The sequence below is a fragment of the Gavia stellata genome, chromosome 2 (assembly GCF_030936135.1).
Source record: "Gavia stellata isolate bGavSte3 chromosome 2, bGavSte3.hap2, whole genome shotgun sequence".
NCBI lineage: Eukaryota > Metazoa > Chordata > Aves > Gaviiformes > Gaviidae > Gavia > Gavia stellata.
The window spans coordinates 2669599-2689530 of record NC_082595.1 but is presented as its reverse complement, the minus strand read 5'-3'; the positions used below and the strand labels follow the sequence as shown (position 1 = coordinate 2689530).

Sequence of the window (19932 nt, the reverse complement as noted above, 5' to 3'; positions counted from 1 at the left end):
ACTGTTTCAGTTTAAAAAAACAAACACAAAAAACCCCCAAAACAAACAAATAAAAAGAAAAACCAACTCTCACATAAACCTTAAAAATCAGCAGAGCTCTAATGATTTTCCAAAGGAAATACCTTTTAGTAATAATTAACTGTCTGCAGCTGTTAAGTCCAAACATTGCAAACGTAAGAAATGCAGACAAAAAACTAAACAAAGAGCAAGAATTACTTACTTGTCCAAACTGAGACACACCCACAACTCGTAAAAACCCTTACATGCTTTTTAAAAATTTGTTTGAATCACCCGTGTAATGTCCTTGTTAAATATCAAAGTGGATTAGCTTGAACAAATCTATTGGAAAAAGCACTACCTTAAAAACGCGTAGTTCAAAGCCTTATCTAAAAAGTATTTTCAGAGATTAAATTCTGCATCTCCCAATGACATTGCATTATTCACAAAACCTTGCATAATGTTACATTTTGAAACACTGACATTGATCAGCTGTCAAAGAAAACAGGGCTTGTTTGCATAACAGACACTCAAGTAATTAGAAAAGAAAAAAATCACAGAACTTGGCTATTTCTAAAAAAACGACTCTCAGAGTAGAAATAAAATTATTTTAAAAGGTGAGAAAACAGTAAGGTTCAGTCAGACCTGTATTACTTACTGGCAACAAGCACTGTGATTTTTTTATTAATGAACTCACATGAGGCTCTGTAAATATTCCTAGCATTAATGATGCTTTATGTAGAGTAATGTAACAGCAGATTAAAGTTTGCACACCCATATTTTGATACAAACTATGACAGGGTATTTCCAAAAGAGTCCTTTTGACAGTAAATAGCTATTTTAAAATTTGTAATAAAAAAAATAATCTTTAAACAGTACCAAAAACTAGGTAAACCAAGTCTCAGTCAGTGTAAGAGGACCTCTTCATAAAAGGAAGGTAAAGCCTCCCTTGGAGTGGTTACAACAATGCACAGAAATGAGACCAGAAATACACACAAGAAGTTACAGGTCAACTGATTTACTGGAGTTGTGCAGTAATTTCCACCTTACGGTAATTTGAGGATTGCAGTATGGATCCAGAAAAAGATTTCCAGAAAGATAAAATGCTGGGAGGAGACAGGAAAAAGTATCTGTCTTCCCACGCCGAGGATCTGATGTGCTGGAATGGGTAGCCCTGCCTTCAGCTGTTAGCTGCAGTAGTGGATGCGCTCAGAACCAGAAGCTTGGTGTTTAAACGTCCCACCACTGACATCCTGTCTAGATCCATCATGGCTCACTGTATCTCGCACAGGTCAGAATAAATAGGCATTTGGGGCAATTTCAACAGAAGTTGTGTGCACAGAGGCCAGCTTATGAAGTTCAGCCTCACCTCTCTAATGCTCACGACCAGGTGTAACGCACTGCTCTGTTCTGTGCGTGCTGACTGCTACACTTTTCTAATTACAAGTACTACTTACTTGCACCTCGTATTTGCACAACACTTCAAAAGTGTGAAGCGTTAGCAATTGTAGAGTCCAGTTAAAGTTGGCTGCAATTCCAGGGCTAAAACACCTTAGCTTCTGGAAGCACAGATCAGACCCTTTACCTCTCCAGTGTCCCATGCTACATACAGGTTTCTGTGCTCACAACAGCCAGCGTGCACATCAAATAACATAAAAGTAATGCTCTGACATCAGCAATGAGACAGGCTTTTCACTGGAGTCCAAGAGTCCTGTGAAAAATCTCAGTTCAACATGTAACTACTAGATTTTTAGTACACATCGTGTCACAGAGTTAGTGTTTTCCTTACAAATATATGGCACTAAGTGTAAAACTTTATGACTTACTCCAAACAGTGTACTGTACTTCACAGCAAAGCTTTAAAAAGAACCCTCTAACTCCCACTACTTCTAAATATATAGCTGGTGGAAGGCCAGGGTGTCCATGAAAGGTCGCACAAGGTTGTCTGTCGAGAAGTAGAAGACCAAGCCAAAGGTGATGGAGATGGGAAGAGCAGGCAGTGCTTTCTTAAAAACAGCCAGTAATAAAAGAGTTAAGCATAAACCCTGCCAGAGAGAAGAGAATAAAAAACACAAGGAGATATAGTCAGAAGCCCAGAAACATATCTGTCATCAACAAACTAATATACAAATAATAACCTATATACACTGTACAGCAATTGAAGCCTGCCTGAGCCACCACTGGCATGAGATACGTTTGCCCACACCTTCGTCTTTCACACAAGTTGGCCAGGTATTGTATTCAGCAATCTCGAGCACAGCTGTCTGCTGAGAAAGTGGTATAAAGAGCTAGTGCTGACATAGAGCTGACCCCAAGAGGTTAATTTATTTACAGATTATTTTACATTCTGTTCTGCGCCATTATGTATGAAGTACTGATCCAGCAGATAAAAGCACTTGAATCCTGGTGAACTGCACAGATAAGGAGTTTCACTGGAGGACTAATACACAGCGAAACGTACTTCTAACACCTTCCCAGTTTTCAAGGTCTCTTGGAGTAAAAACAGAACAAAAACCCAAAACAAAATATCCACTGCTGTTCTTTTGAGTGGATTGCTTACTGTGATCCATGAATTCTGGTTTTATCTGGATAGCAGGCCAAGATCTGTTTTTTTGGAGCACAAGTGAAAGCTTTTGTACATTTTGGGTAGACAGTATGGCTAAGTGCATTTAGGTATGGATTCCTTCTCTCATCTGAGTCCTTTTTAATTCCTCCACGATGACAAAACTTCAGAGACACTAGGCTCCAGAAATTTTAACAGCACCGTAAAAGAAACAGAATGGGGCATTTGGCCTCACGGACAGACAAGAGAGAGCATTCCCCCCCAGTGAAGGGATCCTGTGCCAGACCCCAGGATATAGAGCTAGGTGATGCGATAGGTTTCTCTGACCTGTGAGGTAGGAAAGCTACACTCAACACACTTTTAAGTTAGCTCATTTCTAGCTCTCATGCTTTTTGATCCATGATCTTCACAAGTGAAAGTCACCGTCTTTCACAGTCCTTGGGATCTAAGTAGGGAAATGGAGGCCCAAGAAGGATGGGATAATTAATTTTCTTCTAAAACTAGCAACTAATTAATTTCTTCTTCTAAAACTCCTCCTGTTGCCCTTCTGGTTAGTTTCCATGAGGATACTGGTGTAAACAGCAAGTTCTTAGTAATTATTTTCTACCTAGGTGGAAGCTCAACAGCGTGTGGTCATTAGACCTGGCAGGACCAAGTCCTTAAGCAGTTACAGTATGATTGTCATCTGCTTTTACTGATAACTGCCATGGATTTTTAAGTCTCATTCCTTCCTGTTTTTTCCAGCGTGAATACAGGAACAAGATAGGTCTTAATGCTCTTATTTAGCCGTTCTCCTTAGCAAAAGGAGTTAACCTTTTCAACTACACCCGCTAATCAATGTGGAGTTCATAATATTGACACTTGCGGCCAACAGAAGTCCCCAGTCTCTAGAGCTGAAGCAAACACACTAACAGTTCAGCTGTAACTGTTTTCCCTGGGGCTGTTTCACCCCCACCATCTCCACACTTGGCTCTGCTCCGAGGAATCCTCCCTCCCAGCCCATATCATTCAGCTTCCCCCAGAGGCTGTTTAAAGCCTGTCTTTATAGACAGAGCCCTGGGCTGGGAAATCCACTGGTGGTTTCTCCTTAACACCCAGCATGTTACCTGCAGAGATTTAGCAGTGCTCAGCTGCTAGTACTTCCGGCAACACCGCTGTGCTAAACAGGCTGGAACTGAGTTTTTAAAAGCTTGCTCACTTACTATGAGAATAGCTACAAAGCAGGCTAGCGTAGTATTCCAGTCTCCACTAGCTGTGGCAGCTGCTTTCCCAACAAGCACACTGTAAAATATGAAGTCTCCAAGGCCCAGCTTCACACCCCCTGAGAGAAGTGGAAAAAGAAAACAAGTGTTAATTCTGCTCCTGCTGTTCAGCTTCCTCCTAAACAAATTCTTGTCCCCTGGGGAGCAGGTGAAGGTTCCTACTTAAATTATCCGCATAGCCAAGAAATGTCACTGGAACCCAAATCCCAGAACAGATACTGCAGCAGCAAGAAGTAATGCAGAGTCAGACTCAAGATCTTTGTTGCTTAACAAGTCACAACTCTTCAAGTTAACTGCAATTAGGCCAAACTGGGTAATAGAGTGTTAACCACAATAAGTAAAATGCCAGGTGCTGACTCTGACTACACTGAAAGCAAGGTACGAAGCTTCCCTTACTTTCCTCCTCCTCGAGCTCCTCGAAAGAAGTCACGGGGCGGGTTGGAAGAGGACTCCTCGTCTCCGACATCTGAGAGTCTGCGTGTGAAGGGCTCCTGTGGTTCTCTCTCCCCTCCTCAGCTTGGTTCCACAAAAATAGGCCAAGGAGAGCGGATGAAAAAAAAAAAAGAAAAAAACAAACACAACAGGTAGCTGCATTTATAACTTGTTTTAACACATGAAATCCACATTTCAGCGAAGCAGCTCTGGAATGGGTAAGCCCTTTGTTTCTTGGAGGTGTGATCATCAGGACCAGTTCAAGCAGAGATATTTAGTGGCTTTGAGGAAAACACGTGTGTTATTATTTGAAACAGTCGGAAGGGTACGTGTTCACAGCTTCTTTGGCAGCTACCCAGGAGTTCAATGGCTTTAACAAGCGAGTACGTACGCAGAACTAAGCATGGCTCTGCACAGGCTAGAATGACAAGTAAAACCAAGTAAAATTAATATGCACTCCCACATTGTTGTATCTTTGGGGTGGAGGTGCTCAGGTATTCCTTAACTGGTAGTATGACAAAAATGGATGACTAAGAGGACTGCCATTTATGAGAAAAGTTCTGCCCTGAATCACATTGACATTGGGGCTGGGTGTTCACATGTAGTAAGTGGACACGTTTTGTTGTTCACGGATTTAAATTTTTTTTTGTCCTGTGAAACACATCTAACAGAGCCCTTGGTAGTGCTTCTGGAAGTAGCCAGTCTGTGATATAGTACTCTGTCTGACAGTTCCTGTTTTTCAGAAGCACTCATACAAACTTTCCAGTCCACGACAGTCTGACGGGATGCTGCCGCTGCGAGCAGACTGTGATATGGGATGCACAGAGCTTCCACAGTGGTATTCTGTATGCCTCAGCATGTAGTTTGCTCCTGCTCAGTGTCCAGTTTCAAAGCAGGATTGTGTCCCTGCGGTTTGTTAGTATGTCAGCTGCTTTATCCTGAAATAAGCAGCTTGTTCAGTTATCAAGCCTTAGCATACATTTATTGCTTTAACATAAAAAGGTATTGTCATCTCTGAAGCGCAACAGGACCAGACGGGAAATCCTCCCAATACCATAAGTCAGATTTTATTCAATCACCTTCAAAACTGCAGTTTAACTTACATTTCAAGAAGATAAAAGCAAAGGCACACAAATTACCACAGGACTAGCTAGAAGGTGAACTTGGAACACATCAGCTACTGTTGGATAACTGCCCAAACATAAGCCTTCACCCAAGGGTAAATGTAAAGACTCATTTTCTTTGGCAAGGTAAGTTCTATTGCACTTAACAGCTAGGTACAAGCATATCTGTTCCATGGCAGTGGCCTGAATGCAACACACTGCAACACACTTCACAGCTCATCGGCATTATATTTATGAGCCTATGTTGTAATTTACCACACCCAGCTAGTAAAAATATAAACCCCCACTAGCCCACTTTCAGCTTTGACTTCAGTACATCTGAAGATGTGTCTTAGACAGCACTTTTGTTTGGTTTTTTGGTTGGCTGGTTGGTTTGGTTGTTTTTTAACTAAAGGCAGCCTGAATACTGGAGCTGCCTACATTGTCTGGTCATCTTTGCTGCCAGTCCAAACAGCAGGTTTCAGAACATCACTGAGTTCTGTAATTAATGTAGCAACACTGGAAGAAAAATGCATCCATGGGTTCAGGGGCTTACATTTATTTGCAGTCTCAAACACACACATTACTTCCATGGGACAGTGCTCTGTATAGAAGAGTGACATGCAAGCAAACCTGCATCCCACGTCTGCTGACTTGGTCCTCTTGCTGCTGTGTCTGGCTTTGCCATTCCAACTGTCCATATCATAGCAGCTAGAAGAAAGAGAGAAAGTAATCAGCTGCGTAAAACATGGGTCACTAAAGCTCAGAGGAGCTAAGTATGCAGCTGTCCCTAAAAATACAAGCCCTTGCCACTGTAAATGCTTTTAAAACACTCACTCTTAGTTGGTTTCCCTAGGCACTTAGATGGCAAGATGGGAGAAAATTAAGGCAGTGCATCCACTCAGTTTTTAAGAAAGTCCCAGAGCACAAATAGCTAAGAGTCAGTATAGTCTTCTCTGTAGGCTAAAGAAAGCCAAAATCCAGAACTAGGGTCCTCATCTTCTTTGTTTTCTTCCTGGTTTCTGGCTCTTCTCTTCAAAGAAAGCAATTGCCCAGGAAATGATGGTAGTGCAAAAGGTAACCAGAGGTTAACTTCGCTTACTCCTCATGCTCTGCTAAAGGTAAAGAACACAAGCAAGGGATATGCAGGAGTTGTCAGAATGCCAGTTTTCTCTCTGCCCGTTTGTTTTAGTTCTTTCCTGTCAAAATATTGGCTATTTCTGTTTTGGTTACAAGAACAACTGAAGGATGTTTGGGGGTTTATTATTGAGATGGATCCCTAAATTAAAAAGGAATACAAACCATTCTGAAATCAGTGGAAGGGAATTCATATAAGCTGTTTATTTAAGTGTGCATCAGTCTTCCTGTTTTTATAGAAGCTAAACTAAACAAAATAAGCCGAGGCAAACACAGAGCCTGCTTTTCCACTACAAGCTCAGCCAAGGTGATGTTTTTGCATCTAGAGGGAGCCACAGAATGTGGTCTAGCAATGGAGACACTGATGTTCTGCACAGGAACTTTTTGTTCAGTATTTATTACTTGTTGAATTGCATTCTCCTTTAGAGAAACTCTCATTTGTTAACTAAAACACATGAGACGCATCACATAGATTGTCTCAGGTCAGTATAACAGAATCTCCAGTAAAAGGGAGGTCAGCTGAAGCCAACAGAAGCTCTGCTTGGAACATATGAAAGCATTTACATACCATTAAATGCTTGGGGGGAAAAAAAAAAAAAAATGGATCAATCATGTTGTAGGCATCCTCAGCTTAGCACCCAACATTTGGAAATGCCCATCCATCTTACAAGCAATGTAATGAAAAAGTCACTGAGGCCCATGAAGCACTTGAGTCCAGGTCCCATGAGTCGCTTGCCTTCCAACTATCTTAATCTTAAGCACGTATATACCTTTGTGGATAAGGGCACCAGACACCATCATAGTTAAACAGCCCAAGAAAGCCAGGGAAGAGATGACTGATTTTGTTCGCAGAGCAATACTTGAATAGAACCCTTTACAAAGTCAACAGCCACACAATGAACAATAAAGCAAATATATTCTAAGCACTGCCATCCATACAGTGCACAGAGCAAGACGCGGCTACAGGAAGAATGGAACCTCATCACATGTTTAAAGTGTGTCTATAAAGTGTATGCACAAGGAATAAGTGTTAGTGAGCAAGCATCATCTAATCACAGAACTTTGCAAACACTACTGTCCATCTAATACAGGTTTTTGTATGCAGAACAAAGGGGCATGTGTTGCGCTGTATTCACAAAAGGATAAATCTACTTTTGCCTTGTGAAGCTGAAATGTTCAAATGTGGGCTCCCTTGGGCTAATTAGATTTAGCACCATTGTAACTGATAAACAAGGCCTCCTACAAATGGTCTGTTCCAGAGCATAAAATGCGCACCAATCTTAGGGCAAGAAAGTAACTACAATAGTGCTCTTTGGTTCGACACAGAAATAGGTTGCAAGTTTAATCTGGTTAAAAACATTAACATTCTAATCTTACTCACAGGAATATATTAATGCAGGAAAAATGGGCTCATTTCTCTCCTGGGCAGTTTCTACCAACATTCTCAGTGGCCCCTTGGGACAGAGAACAGCCATCAGATCTGCAAAGAGAAAAGGGCCAGACAATCTCATCTCAAACTATCATGCATATTTTACATTCTTTATCTTTAAAAAGCTATTCTCCCCTCAAAATTACATCTATCGATATTAACTGCATGATTTCCTGAATGGCAGTTTCTGCCACTTTGCATAACTAGCTGTTCTAGTCCCTGAAGATGTTGTTCACTTAAAATACCATCCCCCAGGCTTAACGTAATAATAAGAGCTTTCCTTTTGCTAATCCTATAAAAAGCCTCTTGAGAATACCACATTATTTCTTTGAAAGTAGATGACAGCATTACATCGAGGTGTTAAATTTAATTAGAGGAGGACTGGGGGTACTTTGTTCACGTTCCACAATCCATCACTACGTACACCTACCCTATGTTTCACATGAATGAAGGCCTTTGGTCCAGTTCCTCTTTGCCTACCGTCTCTCCTCCATCAGAGCTCCTCACCAATCTGAATGTTACCTCCCAGCTGCCTCTTGTTCTGCAGGTTCTCTTGAAACTTTTAACTCATACCAAAATCCACGATCTCTCAATAACTGTAAGCAAAACCTGCAAGACTATCAGGTTCCTACTGATAGAAATCCAACCACCCCTACCATGCAGTCAGATGTGGTTCGGTACTTCCCTGACTGGGTGTTCCACTTCAAAAGACATGGTAGGGGTACAGTACCTACATGAACACGTTAGCAAGAGACAAGCCAGGGACTCAACTTAATTGCCCATCTGCCTCTTTCTAAAGCTGTTAGCACCATAGAGTTGTTTTCTGAATGACATACACAATCCCAAGATTACCTCAGAGTTACCTCTCCATGAGCCACACCTTGAGAGTCACAACCCAGACTTACCGTAGATGGAGATTGCTCCTAGAATCACCCATGCTGACCACTCAGGTAGATACTTAATGAAAACCAGTGCCATCAGAGCACTGATCATAATGAGATATGCTTGCTGGAGCTGCAAGGGACCTTTCCAGTGTATGCAAATCATTCCAACAGCTCCAAAATTCCAGATGACTAAGAACAGAGTAGGGTAATCCATGGCCACATTGTATGTCTTCAATACTTCACTGGAATACAACAAGAAAATTTAGCTAAGCAATAAAAGCAACTGACATGCAAAGCATCCTACTAGCCATAGTTAAACAAGCCTCCTACTACACCAGGAGGAAGCAGGATAGAAGCATCCCTTATCATGAAGGGGGAACCTGCCTTGCGGCCAATTGCTGCTTTTAGCTCTCTGTTTCTCCCGCAGGAGATGGACATGCTGTGTGCGCAGGCAAGCGCCACACTGCCTTAGTCCCGAGGTCAACAGTGATTCCAAGGCTTGGAGCAGACAGGATTTCAAGTCTTAACTGAACATAGGCCTGCAGCTACATGACCGTCTGCAGCAAAGAAGTCATGTAAGAGTCATCCCACCAGATGCATGATGCTCACAGTTGAAGATGGAAAGTTTTAACAAGTGTCACCAGCAAGTTAAAAGCTTGGTTCTACCTGAGCTGGGAGCTAAGGGAATGAGCTTGAAACAACGTAGTCTAAGAAAAAGGCAAGACAAAACCGAGAACCAACTCGGCAGATAAAGTTCCTTTCCACTTGCTTCTCAATGTGTAACTCAGGGCCTCTGTAACACAAGGTTCAGCCTGTTCATTTCATGCTTGTGGTATCACTTCCCAGTGATTTTTGTAGAGTAGGCACTGTAAAAATCAGGCACTGCCTGTTAAAGACCCAATTTTCTATTTTTTAAAAAAGAAAGCTATTTTATTCTAACAATTTTTAAACATCCATTTGGAGAAGGGGAGACATTCCTTTCCTTGTTCAAGTTGGGGGTTTTCCGCAGAGGTGAGGGAGCCCTGAACTGCCAGATTACCTGCACCGTTCCCACTTACCCGAGATAAATGTAGGTAAAGAGGAAGAGCAGCATCAGAGAGGACAGGATGAGCCAGCCATGGATGAACTATCAAGGGCAAGAAGAGACAGTGATTGAAGGGGCTGTTCCTCCTCACACGGGTCGCAGTGTTGCGTGCACTATTGACAGAGCTTCCTATTGTCCAACAGTCTCCTCTTTCACTCCTCCTCCAGTTTCCAAAGACCCTGCCTTCCCCACTGCCAGTGAGGAAAGAGGGACAGCCAGTTGCTCCCAGTTCTCCCGAACTCTTACATTTTATATTCTATCCCTTGGTGTTTGTTTTTACTGGTTTGGTTGGGTTTTTTTAGTCTCTTTCATATCCATTTCCATGGGTCTCCATAATGACTCCTAGCCAAGACAGGTAAGCACATTCTCTCTGCTTGGCGGGGAGGAGGAGAGGTTTGCCCAAGGCTGTACAATAAATCCATCTCGGGGCCAAGTTTAAAAAGCGGCACTGGCCACTGCTCAAATGCTGGGCTGGTATCACATACAACAACTCCCTGGGCACTGCAAAACCTGAATGTGCCCTTCCCTCCAAGCTTTGTCCCCTTCCATCAGAACCTCCACAGGCAGGAAGAATACCAGCTCCCACAAAGCTTGTCTGAAACTTCTGAGAAGGCATTCACAGTAAATGGTACAACTTCGTTCATAAGTACGAACTGCAAAACTTTTTGATTAGAGGGAGAAGACTCAGACCTGACTAACACAGAGTAGCAGGCCTCATTTTTAAGAGCCTACCACTAGTAACAAAATAACAGCAAAGCATATTCGGGCACACAGCTCTACCGCCACTGACAAAGGCTTCTGTACAATATGATTCTTGCTATGACTACGATGCGGACTAGCCACTGCAGTGCCTGTGTTTCTCACTGACACGCAAGCCCCACTTGAACTCAGGTTCACAGCATATAGGTGGAAAAGGCTCTGGCATGAATGCTTTACCTTGTAGCAGCGATATTTATAGAGCAGAACGAGGAACACGGTCATTACAACGATGACACTGATCATTATGATGGTGTTCAACACCGAGTTCAAGAGACGCTGGCCCACAGATGGGGTATCCTCACTGAAAGGGGTGTAGATCCTGCAATATAAAGCAAAAGCCATGTAAAGTACATATATTTTCTTCTAACTAACCACCCCAAGATAAAACCAGACCTCTCTGTGTGGGGGAAAGAAAGGGAGGTATGACTGCCAAGGACAGCAAACATGAGATGTAGCCTCTGAAGGGGCTGGGCTCCAGTTAATTATCAACTAAAGATTAGTGGTCTCTATCAAAAGCACATTCCTACAGAGAAGCTGTGGCTGGCAGAGCTGTAAACAAAAAGACCTAGAGTATAAATGACTTCATTTAAGTTTCATAACTTCTCTCCCGGCCACGAATTTTTATTGCGTGCTCTGGACCCTCTCCATGATAACTATAAGGATACATCCCAGGTGCTGTCCTGAAGCGGGGGGACCCTTTCTTTTCACACTTGGTAGGAGAGTTTTGGACTCTTTTATCCCTTCTCATCATCCCACACCCCCACCCATTTTGTTTTCTTTGGTTCAGTTCAAGGGACCACAGTCCCCATTTCTCCCCCTGCCGCGTGAAGCACAGTTAGAGCCCCAGGAGTGCTCTCAGGCACAGTCAGCCACAGCTGGATGGAATTACGTATCCACACCATGAGTCTTTAGGAACCAGAAATGTCATTAGGAAATGAGACACTCATCCGAATGAACATGCTATTCCCTGACTGCTGCCAGCTAGTGGGTGAACAGACCAGGAGTTCAGCCTGGGCCTTTTATGCCGCAGTATGAAGCAGCTTCATTATTAGGCTGCTCACAGGCTTCGCTTAAGGTGCCCTAATGACAGTGCTAATGAATCAGTATAATGCAGGCATGGAAAGACTTACACAGGTGAACGTAGCATACTTTGGTAAGATCTTTGCATGTTTACGCAGCCACCTTTAGCTGCGTAAAGGTTCTCCCAACCTGCCAAGGAAGCACTCTGTGTACACAGATGTGCGTGCGTGGAACATGTGTAAAGCTAGGGATCCCACGTACTCAGAGGCTGTTTTGAAGACCCCACTTACAGCTGCCCGTTTTTCTCCGTATAGAAGCGCACTGACTTTATGGTGGCGACGACAACAATCATACAAAGGGTGACAGGCACAAAGAGCATGATTACATGCTTTGCTCCATATTTCAGAGTCAGTTCCTCCTCTTCATTTTCCAAGGCGCTTTCTCTCACTGGAACACGCGAGTCAGACACATCCCCATCAGCAATATTGTTAGGGCTACGGCTGCTACCCGTTCGCCTCTTCTGAAAAGAAATATTAGCAAATATGTAAGACTTTATTTTCTTTGTGTTCAAAGCTTCATTCCATCATATTTCAACTTGTTCCTAATAGGAAGGTACCAGTTGAAGAATACAGTTAGAAATTCCACTACAAACAGGCTGCAATGGAGTTTTTAAACCAAAACCATGAATATCTAAGGGCCTCTTCAAGTCCAACTATATAGATGGACACATGCACATGAAGGGCAAGCTGCACAGAACTGAGACAGAAGAAATGTCATCTGAGGTGGCATAAGCTTGATCAGTTCCTCCTCCCACAGCAATGCTGTGCTTGCTTTATCCTGCTGCTCTGCTGGCAGCAGGACTAGATTCTGTTCTAACATTTGCTGCATTTGACCAGAGCAGACAAACGGTTTCTGGCAAAACAAGAAGGCTGAAAAGGATATCCTGCAAGAGTTGTATGTGCATCAGGTCCTGATTAAAAGCCTGTATCTTTACCAAAAGGAAGGAAAAGGGAGGAGTATATACGGAGATAAAAAGGGGGGGAAAGTCACAGTGGAGGAAATAGGAATAGGCACTGCTGCTGCTGGCCGAGAGACTGACACCAGAGAAGCGCTGGCCAAAGCCAATCCTAGAAGCCAATCTGCTGGGAGGGACCGAGGGGTAGCAGGACTACATCTATCATCATACCCCATTTCTTCACTCCCCGGGAAGGACGCATACGTACCCTATGTACCTGCACTTCCCCTGCTTCTGAGGCTTGCAGGCCATCCTGGTAGGAAGGTACTGGAGGGCTCTCTGCGGACATCAGGGATGTTCTCTCATTGCAGGGCTCCTCCTCGCTGTCCGAGTTGTTCATGAATGTGATCATTATCGCTTTCCCAGGGAGCACTCAGGAGGAGGACAGCCAAGCACTACTCAAGGCTGAGGGGACAAGCAGAGCAGAAGGAATGAGAAACAGTGAACACCGGTGCAAACAACTGGAAGTCTGAAGAGGAGACACAATTTCAGCAGGGAGGCTACAGCACGCTATGGAACTCTGTCTCTTTCTAACAGCTGATCTAACCTGCTCTCACCCCAGGCATGACAATCCATTCAGTTAAAGTCACGGTGACTTTTGCAGTCAAGGAGAACAGCAAAATGCAGCAATGAAGCAATTTAATACTACTTCTTTGCCACAGCTTTCACAGTTGCTGCCTCTATTTTCCCTCTCCCATTAGTACACCTTGACTTTCACAAAGGAGGTTTCTCAGTGCTTAGTGTTTGTTTTGCATGGGCCAAACAAAGCTTCACCTCAAATACTGGCTGCCTGCTAGAAAGCTGAGAGAGCTCAGCTCTTACACAACACTCCCACAAGCATCGGCAGGTAGCAGGTTTCTTAGTAACCCGGAGCCTTGGCTTTACGTAAGCCGCTAACCAGGAGTTACATGCTGTCTTCCCTGTTATGACTGTTTATTAACCAGATGAATTTCATAAGCAGTCCTTCTCTTTGCCCATGGACAAGGAGAGGTTCGTGTAGAAAGGGAAAGACGTGTCTCCTTAGGTGAGCCACTTTTTTTGTTTTCCCTTAAGTTGCTTTGTGATTAAAAGCAAAACTACTTGGATAGGCAACAACTTGGAGTATAAAAGTGGGGGCTGGAAATGTTTGGCCTCTTTCCACCTACTACTGTGCAGAAAAACAAGCAAAGCAGTGGCACAGTGCAGAGAGAAAAGGAACAGCTCTTCTTTCTAGACACCAGAGAGGAGTGCACTGCCCTAGATACTGCAAAACAGCCTTAAAGCCAGCATTTCACGAAGCTCTAAAGGAAAATTCCTTTTAGCCTTTATTAAGTCAGCTTAACAAAGTAACTGAGTAAATAAGGATAATTCAGTCACCATTTGATTCTCAGCCACCAGTCCATAAGCAAAACCAGACCTCTACTGCACTGTAAAGCTGCAGTATCTACAAGAACACCTCCTCTCCTCTGCAGTATTTTACCCAAGTATCTTGCAAGAAAAAGCCTGTGTGTCTCAGGAAACATATCCAACTCGGAAGAGGAAGCTGAAGAAGCCATGTGACTTGGACGCAGTCACTTAAATCTGAATCATGCCTTCACAGTCTAACCGGTACACCGTGCCGTCTATCAGCCAGCTTGAGAGGTCAGAGTGGATACTTCGAAGATCTGTGAGATATTCTTGCTTCTCACTAAAGAAACTGAAAATCACTTTGGAGGAAGAAAAGAGGGAGGAATGGGAGATTCCCCTTTCTTTCACAACCTCCTCAACACATCTGGCACCTTCAAGAAATGTTAGAATGTGAACTCAGTCTGCGCAAGTGAAACATTTTTCAGACATCTGCTCCTCCTCTGCCTTCTCTTCAAGCCATTTCATATAGTTTTGTTCCTCTTTTAGTGATAAAAGTGGTACAGTTACAGGAAACAAAGGGGTAGCCCTTGAGCCAGGCCAGTCAGCTTCACAGTAATACTGTGTTCTTACTGAGTGAGATGCCTGACACCTGCATTTGTGTGCTTATTTCTTACAGAGCCCGAAATCTCCACTTCCGACTGAGTATGTGGCGGCTCGTCATTTATAGTTGAAAGCCTAGATTCTGGTTTAGTTATAGGATTTAGGCCTTCTTTAATGAAGTCGGGTACATAAAGTCATTCAATCATGACATACTTCTGGATCTGTGAACAGGTTAAGTTATGCATGCCATGGGATCTGTGACCCATGGAATTTAAATAACTCTCAAAACCTTCTGCCCATGTCGGAGACTAGGGAAGAAATGAAGATCTACTCTCTGATAGTCTGGGACTAACATTAGGTTTTAGCAACCCAATGAAAACATTAAAGAACTTTTTCTCCCACTGTTTAAGAAACTGCAACACAATTTTTGCTATATGAACAGAGCAGTTCTGCAGAGGATTTAGAAGGGACAGCCAATTAGCCTACTTTCAACACCCTAGTTATGCCCACTGGAGGAGTTAAACCAATAGCAAAAACACAGTACTAATTACTAACCTCCACTATTACAATGTAAGATTCTTTTTCTGTGTAATACAGCTGTTTTTAAGCTGGACATTTTCTGTTATTCTCCCCTAACAAGGATATGGGCAAATGCAAAGATGCAACAATACTTCTGGTCAGCAGGCAGACTCAGGCCTGAACACAGCTTTACTGTCCCTTGTTTACAAGGCTTTGGTTTCAGTGAGGGCTGACACAAACAGACCCCAATGCATCTGGGATTTTACAGGAGCTCCTGTGGCAACTAGCCCTCAACAAATCCTCAGACACCGTACTCGCAGCTGCCTTAAACTGACCTAAATATGTGGTCCTGCCAAAAGGGGTTGTCCCACCACCCTCTGTCTCTCTGGTGCCAACACCAGGCGCTCATCAGCTGTCTAGCTCTTTTCAAAAGACAATAGGCACTTGTTTTCCTTCGCTTTCACAGAGCCAGGTTCCAGCAGCACCAGCTCTCCGGCTGGCTATGGAAGCAGCCCCAGTGCCAGCGCACAGGAGGAAAGGGAGCGCTGGGCTGTCCCCCTTCCAGCAGGGTTGAGCCTTACGGTGGCAAGCCCTCTGCTCACTCCCAGACAACCAGCCCCCCCTCACCTCAGGTCTGCAACACCTATGGCAGCAGGGGTATTTGACATATGGTTTGCAGAGGCAGGAACACCAGCCCTCCCCCTCTGCCCCACCATGGACCCAGCAGAGAATTTGTCTAAACCCACTATTTATTCATCAGAGCTGCACTTTGAACTGGCACCAAGGCTGTGCTGGCTGCCGAAGAGAGCTCTGGTTGAAGCAGGCTGTCCTTCAGGGGAGGAAGGACCAGCCTGGTCACTCTCACACCCACCTACCCAGCACAACAGCACCCTTTGGGCTGAGCAGAGCAAAAGAAGAGAAAGCCTTGGCCCTGGGGGCTTGCTTGCCAAACAGAAAGGGAGCCACAGAGCACCAGGCAACCAAGAAAGGGGTGTTATAAAGCCACACTGTCTTCTGATATCATTTCACCAGTTAAACTAAGGGAGGGGGCCTTACGGAGATGATTTGTCCTCCCAAGGACGCTGGATACCCCATAATAGAAAGCACAGGAACCTTCTTTCCTACTCATGCGCACAACACCAAATACATCAGTGCATACTGACTGTGTTTTCCTAGGCTGAGCTGAAAAAGAGGAAGAACAGTTCAGGAAAGGAAAGCATGGAGGGCTGAGACAAGCCCGCTTCCTTTCTGGCTATAACAACAGGAGGAGCTTTCAGGGTGGGGTGGAAATGCAAGCTGTACCTATATTCACAGAAAGCTATAGGGCATAGTCTACCAAATACAGAAAACAAAGGAGATGAACAACACGTGCCAGACCATCATCAAACTGACCCAGTAGGTTGCAGGGTATCAGGCAAGGTTTTCCTCTTTTCCTCTGTGGATGGATTCAAACCATTAGGTCCTATTCAAAAATCATAGGATGTTTAAGAGTCAAAAGACCAAACTCTCAAAACCGTATGGCAAAAATGAAAGGGGACAAAAACTAGGTCAGTAGTAAGTACTTCTTATAACTGATCAGCTGAGGTGGGAATACGATGACTCCTGCTTTACAGCAGTCTCCTGAAGCTTGCAGGAGGGCAGGAGTTACCATTTCTCTCGTTCCAGATGTCCTTCATGCAAAGGACCTCCTTCCTCAACTGCAAAAAATCAGCTTTATGGATTTTGATGAAACTGGGCCAATTCGCACTAACATTAGGATCTAGCCTCAGTTTGCCTTTTCATTTCATGCTGCAACATCACTCAAATACTCAAACAAAATACACAAACAAAACTCAATCCATTGCTGTGCATTTCATCCATCACAAATAATATCAGTACAATATACAGCACAGAACAGCTGCTATAGGCGGGCAGAATACTTAATAATCCACTTGAGAGTTAAAATTCCTGCTTATACGTATTGTTCTCTTTGATGGCAATTAGATTAATAGAATTAGTTTTTCTTTGCTATATTTAGATCAAGAGAAAGGTTTGGACTGACACTGACAGTCTGATGTTCTCCTAAGTTTCAGCTGTAGTAATCACTGCTGTTGGTAAACACAAAGAAGAGGAAAAAACTTTTAAGAAATCCTAAGTGGTGAGGCCAAAATTAGGAGGAAAGATTTCCAGGTTCATGCCAAGAAACAAAGCCAGAATGTGCATGCTGCTAAAATGACCGGGGACTTGGAACACACTGTCTCAGTGGTCAAAAAAGAACTTGCAATTGCTGTTCACTTTCAGCCCCAGAATGCAAAAACAACAAAACATGAGATACTATGGGAAGTTGTAGAGATTTGTAGCCTTACTTCTCTTTTTTAGGGCATGCCAAGGTAGCTGAACTAACACTACTTTCTTTTGCCCCACAAGAAAGGCACAACATCTAGCCACAAAGGGTTATTTTGCTGGGAAAGCTGAAATTAGACCCTCCCCAAGAACGTCAGAAGGATTATTTTGCCAGCGTTAAGCCCAAATACACTAACAGTCAACTTCTCGTCACAGCATACAGGCACCGCAGCCCTGCAGACCTACTTACACCAGTAAAACCTCAAAGCCTGGCTCAGACTTCACGCCCAGGAGCAGCTACTCGCGTCAGCCCTAATACTGCCGGGGGCATCTGAGCCAGCAAGTGCTGGAGGTGACGCACCGGGGACACCCAAGGACACCTGCGTCGGGGCTGGGTTCCCGCGTCCTACCCGAGCGCCCGGGGCACCGGGGACGGCCAGCCACGGGGGTGCAGAGCCCCGGGTGCCCCCGCGAGCCGCTGGCGGGCACAGCGTACGCACCGGGGTTACGGGGCTCGGTCAGCTTCCGCGTCCGTCCAAGCGCATGGCCAGCCCGGCCACCCACACAGCAGCTGCTGGAGAGAAAGAGAGACAACAGGCACTTTTTTTAAAAAAAAAAAAGACAAAAACCCAACAAAAACCCAACAACCCTGCCAGAGACTGTGCAGGAGGCCAGAAGGAGACCTTGCACCCATGCAGGCGCTTTCCCCAGCTGCCCTTTCTAATGCTTAAAAACCAGGTTTCCATTGAATTTCCAGCAGCACTTCCAGATGAAATCCTGGGCTGCAGGCAGGAGTGCCACCGCCCAGGAGAAACAGAGATACAGGTACCTGTGTTTTACGCATATATACACACAAACACATATATGAAATAGGTATTTTACATATATGAAATAGGTATTTTACATAAAATAATAGGTATATAGGTATTTTATATATACGCACATATATAATATGCACATATATTAAAATACACGTATGTATGTACGCACACCCACACAGACAGATGTATATAAGTTCCACCAGAACAAGCTAGCAAGGCCGCCGCCCCCCCCCGCCCTGCCGGGCCCTGGCGCGGAGCGGAGGGGCCTCGCACTGCTCCAGCAGCGCGGCCACTCCGAGCCCCCGAAGCCCCGCGCGGTCGCCGGCCGCCGGTCAGGCCCCGTCCCGGCGGGAGGGCTGTCAGAGCCCGGGGGGGCCCGGCGGGGACGGGGCCCGGCGGGGACGGGGCCCGGCGGGACGCGCCGAGCAGCCGCCGCTGCCTACCTGGCCCCGGCACCACACGGGCTCCTCTCCGCTCCCATTGGCTCCGGCGCACCCCGGCCCCAACGCCGGTCGCGGGGGGGACGGGCGCGCCCGCCCATTCGCCTCAGCGGCTGTCGCTCGGCGCCTACCCCCGCCCACTAGCCACTCTCCTCCAATAGAAGAGAAGGGTGGGAAGAGGGACGGCCAATAGGAAGGCTGTCCTCCCCGCCCTCTCCCTCCGGCCGTGAGGCAGCCTGTGAGGCTGTGGCCGAGCCGCCATTGTGGGGCCGTTGTGGGTGGTGCCGGGAGCTGCCGCGGGGGAGCTGGGGTCCGCAGCGGGGGTAGGCGGGCCTGCCGGGGCCTAACGGCAGCGCTCGGGGAGGAGCCGCGGCTCCCGCAACCGGGCGCCGATGTCAGGTGCTTCTCCCCTCAGCGGTAGCGAGGGAAACCGGCCGCGGGCCCCTGGTGCGGTGAAGCGGCCAGGCGCTGCCGTAAGTGGTTCTGTGGAAAGACTGCGGTGTGCAGGTAATAGGAGTGAGCTGCCTGGTGCGGCACCGTCAGCTTCCCCTCGAGCTTAACCACCGCATCCTCACAGCTGGGCGCGTCACCTTTGTAATGCCGGTGAAAGGGCATTTTAAACTACTTGCTTGAAAATGCCTGGCTTTACACCCGTAACTTAGGCTCTTACCCTGTAACTAACTGAGACACCGGTGTTTTTAAGACATTTAAGTGCTTATCAACGGCCTTCAGTAAACGGGAAAGCCATGCGAGTGTGCAGATCCTGATTGAAATAAAAAGGCAAGGGGGCAGCGTGGAGGAGTAAATAGAGAAACCAGAGAAAATGGCCAAAGAATGGTTCTTTTGGAGTTGTGCCTGACCTCTGCTCAGTTTACAGATCAGAGGGGTGAAAAAACGAAAATGACAAACGTTTTCACTTTATTTGCTATGGGTGTGAGAAGCTTGAATTTTCAGAGTGTAAGCCTTTTGTTTAAAAAAAAATCTAGCATAACCATAAGCAAGATAATCCTGTAGACAGATGAAACTGTTTTTCAATCGCACACAAACCACTGCTGTGCTGCTGTTGTTCCCGTTGCTTTATCAAGCAACAGTGAAGTGAAATTGAAATTAAGATTCCGGCAGCTCTGTAGCGCTTGCTCATCCTCTGTGGGGGCAGAGACACAAACTGGAGTTATGGTAAATTCCCTCTGCTGTTGTTGTTGCTTAGGAAGAACCTCAG

The 19932-nt window shown here is 45.2% G+C and overlaps 1 protein-coding gene across 3 annotated transcripts; it reads right to left on the bottom strand.

Moving 5' to 3' along the window:
* Window positions 1–715: 715 nt before the first annotated feature.
* PSEN2 (presenilin 2) lies at window positions 716–18455 on the bottom strand. 3 transcript variants are annotated; one of them, XM_059829124.1, is made up of 12 exons: window positions 18443–18455; window positions 17953–18026; window positions 12894–13090; window positions 11961–12190; window positions 10828–10969; window positions 9866–9933; window positions 8829–9049; window positions 7876–7974; window positions 5991–6068; window positions 4219–4338; window positions 3763–3881; window positions 716–2042 (listed from the first exon to the last, which is right to left on the bottom strand). In XM_059829124.1, the coding sequence occupies exons 3-12, from the start codon at window positions 13035–13037 to the stop codon at window positions 1887–1889; spliced, it is 1377 nt and encodes a 458-aa protein (XP_059685107.1). In that variant the 5' UTR covers window positions 13038–13090; window positions 17953–18026; window positions 18443–18455; the 3' UTR covers window positions 716–1886. The 3 variants fall into 3 exon arrangements, with proteins under 3 accessions (XP_059685107.1, XP_059685124.1, XP_059685115.1); XM_059829141.1 differs by having other exon boundaries at window positions 12903–13090; XM_059829132.1 differs by lacking the exon at window positions 18443–18455 and having other exon boundaries at window positions 17953–18047.
* Between the last annotated feature and the right edge of the window lie 1477 nt (window positions 18456–19932).